Source organism: Coregonus lavaretus (genome assembly GCF_964263955.1).
Source record: "Coregonus lavaretus genome assembly, chromosome: 7".
Classification (NCBI taxonomy): domain Eukaryota; kingdom Metazoa; phylum Chordata; class Actinopteri; order Salmoniformes; family Salmonidae; genus Coregonus; species Coregonus lavaretus.
This window is the reverse complement of record NC_139994.1, coordinates 46,094,320-46,106,845: the sequence shown is the minus strand read 5'-3', so window position 1 is coordinate 46,106,845 and position 12,526 is coordinate 46,094,320. Positions and strand designations below refer to the sequence as shown.

General features: G+C 41.3%; 1 protein-coding gene across 1 annotated transcript in view; it reads left to right on the top strand.

Annotated features, from left to right (window-relative positions):
* Window positions 1-12,526, top strand: part of LOC311132540 (uncharacterized protein) — a gene marked incomplete at its 5' end in the record, with an annotated part of 42,226 nt that overhangs the window by 17,319 nt on the left and 12,381 nt on the right. The window contains 12 exons of the mRNA XM_084165807.1: window positions 3,564-3,639; window positions 8,163-8,226; window positions 8,689-8,751; window positions 9,819-9,875; window positions 10,255-10,332; window positions 10,467-10,526; window positions 10,617-10,679; window positions 10,963-11,037; window positions 11,222-11,296; window positions 11,382-11,453; window positions 11,549-11,617; window positions 11,795-11,860. Coding sequence (XP_084021933.1) covers window positions 3,564-3,639; window positions 8,163-8,226; window positions 8,689-8,751; window positions 9,819-9,875; window positions 10,255-10,332; window positions 10,467-10,526; window positions 10,617-10,679; window positions 10,963-11,037; window positions 11,222-11,296; window positions 11,382-11,453; window positions 11,549-11,617; window positions 11,795-11,860 — 818 coding nt within the window. The remainder of the gene's footprint in view (window positions 1-3,563; window positions 3,640-8,162; window positions 8,227-8,688; window positions 8,752-9,818; window positions 9,876-10,254; window positions 10,333-10,466; window positions 10,527-10,616; window positions 10,680-10,962; window positions 11,038-11,221; window positions 11,297-11,381; window positions 11,454-11,548; window positions 11,618-11,794; window positions 11,861-12,526) is intronic.

Genomic DNA, 12,526 nt, shown 5'->3' with positions numbered 1-12,526 from the left:
TGCATATTTCCATTATGGAATGCCTACTCTGTGAAGTGCGTGTGTGCAATATATGAAGTTGCCCTTGCACTCCTTCTAAACAACGTGTTTTTTTTAGCAAAGGGTAAAATCTACAAAACTTTACCCACTGTTCGTAACAGATTCTAGTTTTGGGAACAGAACTGTATTGAGATCAAATGTTTAATCGATGAGGACATTTTCATAATGTCGGACAAAATCCATCTCCCTCTATCTTCTACCACTGCCGGCCACTGGGCTTCCTCTCATTACCATATTTGGTAGTGTCAAGTTGCGTCAATTCAAATCTGGTATAGGAACAAAAAGAGGTCAATACACGTCTTCTAAAATAGACTAGTATTTTATTAATGCAAATGTTTAAATGGTAAGTATGAGAGTTCGTATACGGCCTCACTGAAACACCACGCTGGGCAGACAGAGAACTGAGCTTTTGTTATAAGTTCTTCTTTAAATACTCTGACAGAGATAGTTCCCGCTCCCTGCTGGGCCTGTCAGAATAGAGGCTAGGCGTGGTTTAAACTTACCCAGCCTATCGCTGGCGCTCAGGCTGGTCCCAGACCCTTGGCGCTCCACTGTTGTCAGGCATTAGTTGTTATCTTTACAACTTGTCTCGAGTCAGCAACCTCAGACATAGTTTCCTGTTCTTCAGATTTCAGTACTTTTCCACTCTAACTGTGCTCTATGTACACATGTCCTTGGGCGTGTGGGAAATTATTCTCTTATATTTTAGATGTGCTGTTAGCTTAGAAAGAATACATTAATGATTAAACATAATAGATTTGTGCTGTACTGATACAGATTGTTTAACATAACAAGCTGTGATTAATGTGGGGAACCATTAGGGGGTAGGCCGAGACAGACTTGTGATTCTCACATACACACACACACTGCCTCTTTGTTAAAATGCTCAAGGACATGTGTTCTGCTACAAAGATGTCTGAGGTTGCTGACTCTCTGGACAAGTTGCAAAACAACTAGACACCTGGCAACAGTGAAGCGCCAAGGGGCTGGGACCAGCCTGTGCGCCAACGATAGGCTGAGTAAGTCTAAACCACGCTCAGTCTCTACTCTGATAGGCCAGCAGGGAGCGGGAACTATCTCTGTCAGAGTATTTAAAGAAGAACTTATAACAATATACCAGTTCTCTGTCTGCCCTGCGTGGTTTTTCAGTGGACCCGTATATGCGAACATCATATTTACCATTGAAGTGTTTTGCATTAATTAAAATACTAGTCTATTTTAGAAGACGTGTATTGACCTCTTTTGTTCCCAATACCAGATTTGAATTGACGCAACTTATCAGGCGGTTAAACAAAGAGGCAGTATGTGTGAGTCACAAGTCTTATCTCAGCCTACCCCCTAACGGTTCCCCACATTAATCACAGCTTGTTATATTAAACAATCTATATCAGTACAGTACAAACCTATTATGTTTAATCATTAATGCTTTCTTATTAAGCTAACAGCACATCTAAAATATAAGATAATAATTTCCCACAGTAGTGAGTGGGAACACCAATGGAATGCTTCACACTTATACATCCGGGGAAATATCTGGCTCATTATAATATCTCTGACTAGACTGCCTCCAAGATAGCCAACTTTTTGTTTTCAACGTAATATACTCACATTCGCATACGCCGTTTCATGATTACTGCCATCTTTCTGACTGGGATTACTCCACCTGCACACTAGCGCACTGGACAGACTGCAATATTGAGCAAACATGCTCCAGGAACTCTGAGCATGTGGACAACTGAACAAGCCAACCAGCACTTCCCCTGGCTAGCTGGGGTCATGACGTCAATGCATGAATATAAAATGTTAATATCTTCAGCTGTGATTGATGTTTAAAAAAAAGGTGATGATTAAAGTGTCTTATTCGGAATGTTCAAATTTGAATTATCTTTGGGGCCTTCAATGGGAATTGTCTTTCTCGGCCGTGATTCAGTTAAACTGCAGTACCGAAGCAATACTGTAGGTGCAGTCAAAAGTGTGCTTCCAGACTGGAACCAGTGTTGCCAACTTAGCGACTTTGTCGCTATATTTAGCGAGTTTTCAGACCCCTCTAGCGACACATTTTTTTAAAAGCGACTAGCGACAAATCTAGCAACTTTTTCTGGTGTTATTGGAGACTCTGATGTGAAAGCACGTATCGTTCTTACTCTTCTCAACGAGCAGCGGGTGCTGCCGTGCCGTGCCGTGCCGTGCCGTGCCGTGCCGTGCCGTGCCGTGCCGTGCCGTGCCGTGCCGTGGGCCCCACCCCCGTCCCAAAGCACTCACAGGCGGCCCAGTCCTCGGGCAGCAGTCTCTCCCAGCTGCAGTCAGAGCAGGAGATGTTCAACTCTCCGTATCCAGACTGCAAATGAATTGCGCATGCGGGAAGCCGCCGCTGGCTGATCCCGCCCTGGCTTACATTCAGGGCGGGATGTCAATGTAGGGTGTTTTTTACTCACTTTTTGTCTCTCCCACAAGGTTATTCCTCTCTTCTACATCGTCCATCACAATTACATGCACATGGCCAATTATGCAAATGTGGTGATTTTCCTTAATGAGGAGTTGGCAACACTGTAGAGAAGACTGGCGGTACTGCAGTTTAACTGACGCCGAGCCCAGAAAGACAATTCCCATTGTAAATTATCACATTTGTGCCAAAAATATAAATTTTTCCATGAATTGTCTTTGAGGCAGATTTTTTTTCCTTCACTCACAGCCGAAGTTTTTAACGTTTTATATTCATACTATTACATGGACACACAGAAGGAAAAACTATGGAAATCACTCACACACTCTTGTCCAGGGTCATCATGGCTAGAAGGGATCCAGCTTTTGTCAAATTAACGTCAGATTTGACTTTACTTAGCAGGTTAGGATAACTTTCGTAGCAGGTTAGGATAACTTATGCAGCAGGTTAGGATAATTAGGTTAAGGTTAGGAAAAGGGTTAGGGTTAGCTAAAACTTTTGACGTTAAATTGACAAAAGCTGGATCCCTTCTAGCCATGACCCTCATAGGACCTGCTCTCAGTGATCTCATCTCACACAGCCTCAGGTGAATTTAATTTGTGTTCGTGGCCAAATCATCACATTTTCGTCATTTAGCAGACGCTCTTATCCAGAGCGACTTACACATTTTAAAATCTTTTTTTTTTTTTTTTGGGGGGGGGGGGGGGGGGGGGGGGGTTGGGGTAAGGGAGGGGTAGAAGGATTACTTTATCCCACAACTGTTTGTGGCTAGACAAGCTAGCTAGTTAGTTGAGTGACTTGGTAATCTAGCCAGCGTTAACCTAGCGGCTGTGCACATAAGTTAACTTTTAAAAAAAACGTTTAGCTAGCTAACGTTTCCACTCGATAGACTGCGTAAAGTTAGCAGTGCGGTTAAGATTAGGTTTAAAATCTGATTTTAAGAAGAGAAATTGTGGAACTGTTTCTCTTTCCAAATAGCCTACCTGTCTATGAAACTGGAGGTGTTTGGTGTGGAGAGGAAGTCTGAGAGTTGGACTTTCTAAGTCTGTGTTTACTGTTTTCTGTTTCTCTTTCCAAATAGCCTACCTGTCTATGAAACTGGAGGTGTTTGGTGTGGAGAGGATGGTGGACTCAGTGGAAGACATCCTAGCCACTTGGTAGTGAGGGGATTCGATTAATATCGCCCGGGCGCCTATGTAGGCGTGTTTTGCACCGGCAAAAAATTTATTGCATTCTATTTGGAACGGGGCTGCCTCCCGGGCGAGGAAAACTAGTTAGAAAATTTGAACATACAGTACCAGTCAAAAGTTTGGACACACCTACTCATTCCAGGGTTTTTCTTTATTTTTACTATTTTCTACATTGTAGAATAGCAGTGAAGACATCAAAACTATGAAATAACACATATGGAATCATGTAGTAACCAAAAAAGTGTTTTATATTTGAGATTATTCAAAGTAGCCACCCTTTGCTTGATGACAGCTTTGCACACTCTTGGCATTCTCTCAACCAGCTTCATGAGATAGTCACCTGGAATGTATTTCAATGAACAGGTGTGCCTTGTTAAAAGTTAATTTGTGGAATTTATTTCCTTCTTAATGCGTTTGAGCCAATCAGTTGTGTTGTGACAAGGTAGGGGTGGTATACAGAAGATAGCCCTATTTGGTAAAAAACCAAGTCCATATTATGTCAAGAACAGCTCAAATAAGCAAAGAGAAACGACAGTCCATCATTACTTGAAGACAAGAAGGTCAGTCAATCCGGAAAATTTCAAGAAATTTTAACGTTTCTTCAAGTGCAGTCACAAAAACCGTCAAGCGCTATGATGAAACTGGCTCTCATGAGCACCACCACAGGAAAGGAAGATCCAGAGTTACCTCTGCTGCAGAGGATAAATTCGAGTTAACTGCACCTCAGATTGCAGCCCAAATAACCGCTGTGTCTTTGTGAGACGCAGAGTAGGTGAACAGATGATCTCTGCATGTGTGGTTCCCACAGTGAAGCATGGAGGAGGAGGTGTGATGGTGTGGGGGTGCTTTGCTGGTGACACTGTCCGTGATTTATTTAGAATTCAAGGCACACTTAACCAGCATGGCTACCACAGCATTCTGCAGCGATACGCCATCCCATCTGGTTTGCGCTTAGTGGGACTATAATTTGTTTTTCAACAGGACAATGACCCAAAACACACCTCCAGGCTGTGTAAGGGCTATTTTACCAAGGAGAGTGATGGAGTGCTGCATCAGATGACCTGGCCTCCACAATCACCCGACCTCAATATAATTGAGATGGTTTGGGATGCGTTGGACTGCAGAGTGAAGGAAAAGCAGCCAACAAGTGCTCAGCATATGTGGGAACTCCTTCAATACTGTTGAAAAAGCAATCAAGGTGAAGCTGGTTGAGAGAATGCCAAGAGTGTGCAAAGCTGTCATCAAGGCAAAGGGTGGCTACTTTGAATAATCAAAAATGTTTAACAGTTTTTTGGTTACTACATGATTCCATATGTGTTATTTCATAGTTTTGATGTCTTCACTATTATTCTACAATGTAGAAAATAGTTTTTAAAAAATAAAGAAAAACCCTTGAATGAGAAGGTGTTTCCAAACTTTTGACTGGTACTGTATGTTTTTATTGAAAATAGATTTTGTATCTTTCTGAATGATGCACCATGCTACCTTGTTGACAACATGACCGAGCAGCACAGATTACTGTTCGATTTGAGAAGGGCGCTCCTCCCTCACCGCTTTTGCCCATTCACGTCACGGGCCATAGCCGGGTGCACTGCGGCGCAGGTTAATAGACCTCCCTCAGCGTTGGCACTGCTACTACACTACACTATTAGCAGTGATCCCCTATTTACATGTTTGGGTGTATGTGTGTGAAATGTGAGGGAGGATAAGCCTGTGTTTGAGAAGAGGCATCTGGTGGGTTAGGAGGACATGCAGATGCACTCCAATTTCCTGGACAGAAAGGTGACATATTAAGTATTTCCCTACACCTTACCAATTACCCCCTACTCTAACCCAGGCCTAGCCCCTTACTCTCAAACCACTAACCCCTAAGTTTCCAACATGACCTGGCTTTTGTATTTGTGTGTGTGTTACACATGTTGTTGCAGGAGGAGTTGAAAGCAGAGTATGCCTCATATCTGCGGCAGCCCCCGGATCTCCGTTTCATAATGGCCGACTTCTTGCAGTTCCTGTTACTATAAAAACCGAGCGACATTATCATGTTCACCCGCAAGGCTTCTTCGCCTCCCGCTGACCCCCATGAGGCCCATTCAACACCTCTTCACCTTGAGGACACACACTGTGGCTGTGTCTCAATAGTCTAGTAGCTTCCTCTCACAGGCACTTTAGTGAGGAAAATACTATTCTGGTTAGCAGTCACTAGTGGTGGCCCTTGAGATCTAGAGTACTGATCAAGTATGAATGCTTTTATGGATGTTTTGTTTTTTATTTTGTGATACAGTTTTTACTGTCTACTGTTTTTGTTTGCATGAGCTGTATTGAAACAAATTCCAATCAACTCTGTTGATATGGCAATCACAAGAGTTACACTTATACATTTACATTTTACATTTTAGTCATTTTGCAGACGCTCTTCCCAGAGCGACTTACAGTTAGTGAGTGCATACATTTTCATACTTATGTCAGTTGGTGTGAATAAAATAAAATGTATTATTTAATGTCTTGTATAATATAATTTAATATATAATATGCCATTTAGCAGACGCTTTTATCCAAAGCGACTTACAGTCATGCGTGCATAAATTTTTACGTATGTATGTCTCTTATTGTATGTCTCCCATGCTTAATATCTGTTAATCACTTTATCCTCTGGTGAGAATTGCAGTAACTGCTACTTTGCTTTGGCTCTGATGTGGTCAACCCATACATTTCTAAGAATACATTTATAAATGAAATTATGCTCATGCTCATCTGACTCAACAAGTAATGCTATTGTTTGTATAACTTTGCTGCCCAGTTTTCCTAGGAATGTGACAGCCCTTGAATAACACAATTATGTGTGAGTATTAATACTCCAGACCATCTTGCAAGATAGACTGGGACATCATTGACTTTCCATACCAAACTGTCTCAACTAGGTAGAGGAAACATCTCAAACCATTTGAGTGCAAATGAAAAGCAACATTTCATCCATGTAGATGTATCTACTGATGCACTGGCACTTCAATGCACTTAAGAGACAGGGTCAACTCAGTTAGTGGGGACAGGTCTGGACCGGGAGCACACACCAGATACAGCATCATTACACTCTTCCACTATACATATTCTACATGCTTTAGTTTCAGTTTAAGGGAATATATTATGACCTAAAAATGTACTGTAGCTTACACCAAAGTCTGAGGAACTGTTGTCTTTTTTGATTGGATGTGATCAGTCTTCAACAACTAAACATTTTTGCAAAATCAAAAACACCTTTGTGTTTTGCTGTTTAAGAGGACTACAGTTCCCAGAGTACACCTGATGTTATCGATCTACATCTGTATCAAGGCTTGGTTGTTGTGATTGCTGTTGTGTTAAATAGTAAATATCATCCAACTGTCTCCCGAGGTGCACATATAGAGCAAGCTAGAGCACAGTCCTCTTAGTCCTTAATAATTTGGCACCCCCCACGAAACGTCGTATGCGACAGAGAGTAGATTTTATTGAAAACAATGGTTGGACATATTGGAGGCAGTTTCTAGTTCTTATTATAGCTAAGTGGGACAGGTGCTCCACTCTGTCAGAAGGCAAAGTCGGCTCGACTTAAAACAAAAGTTACGTAATTAAGCACATGTAGTAATGAGTAGGATTCAGTGGTTTCACATGCAAAAGCGATTGCTTTTGATAGAAACGTGTTATCTGCCATCCCAATGAATGGTAGTTTGAAAATTCAAACGTCTATTTTATGGAAGGGATGTATGTTTCTGGATGATGCACCATGCAACCTTGTTGACAACATGACCGAGAGGCGCAAATTACTGTGTGATTTGAGAAGGGCGCTCCACCCTCCCCGCTTTCGCCCGATGACGTGACGGGATATACCCCGGTGTACCCCGGGCCAGATTAATCGAGCCCCCTCAATAACTCTGAGCGCAATATCAATACCCGTGGGCGGGTCTTCTTAATTCTTACATCTCAAACTTTTCACAAAGCGCAGAAACAGGACTCGACTCGAGGGTCTAGTGTATTGCTCCCCTTTGCGATAAAATGAGCTCATCATAAACCGGAGCAGAAAGAACAAAGTTGAATGCAGTCAAGTTTGTGTTGCCTCTATTCCGCGTCAGTAGGCTAGTTCCCTTCGCTGCAAAATGAGTTTGACAAGTCATCAGGGAAGTGACGGAATTGCAGAAGTTTTTTCCTTCGCGTTTTCTACAGCCCTACTGTAACACCTCAAATAAAACACCTAAACTTATACACCGACTCGACGTGCCATATAAAGGTAGGCGACCAACGCTATTGTAGTAGGCTAAATATATCCCAATCGTGTTGTGTATTGACATTGCTTAGCAAAGTCAAAGTCAACTCAAGGTAGTTATGTATGTGACCCAGTATCAGTGGTTATAGGGACACATATAACACAATAACGCTATACTACCTGTGTGTGTGTGTGTGTTCTGTGTCCTGTTCGAATCATGTGTTTCTCATGTGTCACCTTTGTATATGTAACATAGTATGAATATTCCGCGAAGGGACAACAAGGATACTCCAGTGATTCCACCCAGACCCAGTAGTGAGGTAGGACACTGATTTAATACACACGCTAGAGCTGGGACCATAAACCGAAAAGTATCGACCCTACCGATCACTTATAGCAGGCATTTTCCTGATCTCGTTCATTACGATAAGTAGCCTATACTAGAGAAATGTGAAGTTAGAAAATGAAATGTTTGTTAATATGGTTGATTGGGACAATTGATGTCTACAACCAGTTTGTAAAAACTGTTATGTACAGTAATGTTATAAACTTATCGTTTTATTTATCGTTATCGCATTAATTCAAGATTTCTGTCCATATTGCCCCCCCCCCCCCCCCCATTGAATCCAGTGAGCTCATGTTATGTGTGTATGTGGTTGTGTGAATACTGAAACAAAAGTGTCCTATTGAATGGACGAATAGTGTTTCTTTGTTAGTTGTTTTTGTTTTTCATCAATTCATTCATTTGGTCCATGATATTGATGTGTTCTGTCTGTCCACAGGAGATGAGCAACACAACCACACACAGCTTGAACAAGGACAATGATACTAGCGGTAACTCACAGGTATAAGAGAGACTTACAATGCTGTAGTCACACACACACACACACACACACACACACACACACACACACACACACAGCTTTGTCTTACTATACTCGTGAGGACTTTTTGGGGACCAACAATTGATTCCTATTCAAAATCCTATTTTCCCTAACCCTAAACCTAACCACTGACCCTTAACCCTAAGCCTAAAATAGCATTTTTTACAAGTGGGGACTGGCAAAATGTCCTCACTTCTCTGAATCTCAGTTGGTTTACTATTCTTGTGAGGACTTCTGATACTCACAAGTATAGTAAAACGTGTACACACACACTGTCATCACCATACGTGCTCACACATCCCTAGCTGCTTTTAGCAACGCAGGTGTATTTACATACACTAGCATTGCTTTCAATTGTATTGGGTTGCACAAAAACAGTCCGCGTTAAGGCAGAAGTTAAATACAATTCCATTTCAACTTACTGTGCCAGTGGGCAGGACACTTGTTATTATGACAGGGGTAATTTGAGACAAAATATCTTAAGGATCGCATTATTAAACAGACTTTCCAAACATGGGTGTCTTGTAGACCAACTTCCTCTCTGCTTACCTCATGTCAAAATAAAAGTCCTGCACATGCGTCATAAGTGGACAAAAAAGGAATAACATGTGGGACTTTTATTTGGACATGCGGTATGCAAAGAGGAAGTGGGTCTACAACACACCCACGTTTTGGAAGTCTGTTAAATAATACCATCCTTTAGATATTTTGTCTCAAATTCCCCCCATCATAATGACCAACCTTCCTGCCCACCGGCACAGTAAGTTGAAATGGAATTCCAGCTAATACATCCCCATTGTATTGTCTGTAAACACAACACCAACAAAACGTTTGTGTTGTTTTTACATACGATGCAATTGACTGTTAACCATTATCAACTGATTGTTTTGAGTAGAATAACAATGATGTCAAGAGTGAGCTGCTCCCCAAAAACAAGGTTATAAAAGGCTACAACTAAGCACGCTCTCCCTGCCCATTGTAAGTAGATTTTGTGATGAGTTGTGTTTTTGTTTGTTTGTTTCACACAGAGGACTGGGGTGATGGGAGTCATGCAGAAAGTTAATCCGTTCAAAACCACAACACAGGTTACTACATCAGTAATGTTAAATAGATTACTATTTTCATTTCCTGGTCCCAGATCAGTTTGTTCTGCTTTGCAAACTCCTAAGGTCATTGTCACCAACGACCGTAGAAGTTGGCAAGGCATAGAAATATAATCTATTTCTATTTGGCAAGGCAGGATAAACTGATCTGGGACCAGGGCCTGTATTCAAAAAGTGTCTCACAGTAGGAGTGCTGATCTAGGATCAGTTTTGCCTTTCAGATCATAATGAGTAAGATAGGGAGAGTGTCATCCTATATCAGCACTCCTACTCTGAGACGCTTTATAAATACAGGCCCAGGCTACTATTTTTAGTGGAAACAAACACCAAAGATCCTCATTGATCCTTCTCTTCCACCCAGACCTCCTCTACAGCCAGTACAGCTACAGATCCAGTGTCAGAGAAGACTGTGGATAGAAATGTCCCTGACACGAAACAGGTAGATTTCTGCTCTGCATACTCTGTATCTAAACTAATCCGACTTGTCAGACTTCTGTTCCTTTTCGTTATTAATAAAAAAATAAGATATGTGTGATATAATTGAGGGAACCATGATGCTTGTATGTGTTGCAGAACCCGGGTATGTTTAAAGGAGTAACACAGAAAGTCAACCCATTCAAGTCCTCTACACAGGTATTACCTATAATCCACTTCATCATACTATGTTGTTCAACACTATGTTCTTTATATTTAGTACCCATTTGTGTTTGTTTGTGTTTTTAGGTGAGAAAAGAGGACCCTCCAAAAGACACTGTGGATCAGGAAAAGCTACCAGAAGGCAAACAGGTAAACCTGTCTGTTCATCCTTGGATCTAAAGCATCATTATCCTTAGTATATTTACATTTTAGTCATTTAGCAGACGCTCTTATCCAGAGCGACTTACAGTTAGTGAGTGCATACATTTTCATACTGGCCCCCCGTGGGAATCGAACCCACAACCCTGGCGTTGCAAACGCCATGCTCTACCAACTGAGCTACAGAGTATAGGACTATATTAGTGTGTAGAGTAAAATTTTATTATTGCTGCTGTACTGAAAGTGTTTTGTGTGTCACGTGTGCACCTTTTAGGTCGTCCAGAACCCTGGAATGTTCACGGGAATGATGCAGAAAGTCAATCCTTTCAAATCTACAGCACAGACACAGGTAGTGAAGATGATGAGTTCACTAGTCACATTACAGTTGTCTCATGAAATACATTTGGTCACCCTGTATCATATTGCAAATACGTTTTATTTTTATTTTGGACTGATAATTAGAATAACATTACTAATGCAAAGCGGCAAATATTCAAATACCCTATTTTTCGCTCTCTTTCCTTATGTTTGAGGACACTCAGTCGATACACAGTGATCTGTCCTCCAGTGCTGGCAGTCTGGCTGAGAACAGCTCAACAGAAAGACAGGTACAACACATGTCAAAATAATGTCCTACCTGTAATCTATTGAAGACTATTCTGTGCATTTGGTATCTATTTGCTTGTGTTTCAGGTGAGAAAGGAGGACCCTTCAACAGACACTGTAGATCACCAAGTGACAGCGAAGCTACCTGAAGCCAAGCAGGTAAAGATGTTTATCAATGTACAGTATAATGAGTTGAATAACTTTAAGGGTTGATCATCCTGAAAGGGATTTGTGTGCCATGTGGTTTGATTTAGCAGAACCCTGGAATGTTCACGGGAATGATGCAGAAAGTCAACCCATTCAAATCTACTGCACAGACACAGGTACTTATAATGGTGATAATGATGAAGATGGTGGTAGTGACAGTGATGATGATAATGCTGTATCATATTGCAATTACATAATTTGGGACTGATGGTTTTGGTTATGCAAAATACCTAGTTGTGCTAAATAAGCAAACTCCCTATTTTCCTGATTTCTCCCTTTGTCCTCTTTTTCAGGATACTCTGTCCATACACAGCAATCTGGCCTCCAGTGCTGACAGTTTGGCTTCCACAGGAAAACAGGTACAATACAACATCTCTACAAAAAAACTAAAATACTAATATATATATATATATTAGGGGTGTAACGATCCATCTACTACATCGATGTATCGATTTATATTCCTATGATCCAACTACATCGATCTGTGCTCGGCGAGTTGGCCTTTTGGACAACATACAGTGGGGGAAAAAAGTATTTAGTCAGCCACCAATTGTGCAAGTTCTCCCACTTAAAAAGATGAGAGAGGCCTGTAATTTTCATCATAGGTACACGTCAACTATGACAGACAAATTGAGGAAAGAAAATCCAGAAAATCACATTGTAGGATTTTTAATGAATTTATTTGCAAATGATGGTGGAAAATAAGTATTTGGTCACCTACAAACAAGGAAGATTTCTGGCTCTCACAGACCTGTAACTTCTTCTTTAAGAGGCTCCTCTGTCCTCCACTCATTACCTGTATTAATGGCACCTGTTTGAACTTGTTATCAGTATAAAAGACACCTGTCCACAACCTCAAACAGTCACACTCCAAACTCCACTATGCCAAGACCAAAGAGCTGTCAAAGGACACCAGAAACAAAATTGTAGACCTGCACCAGGCTGGGAAGACTGAATATGCAATAGGTAAGCAGCTTGGTTTGAAGAAATCAACTGTGGGAGCAATTATTAGGAAATGGAAGACA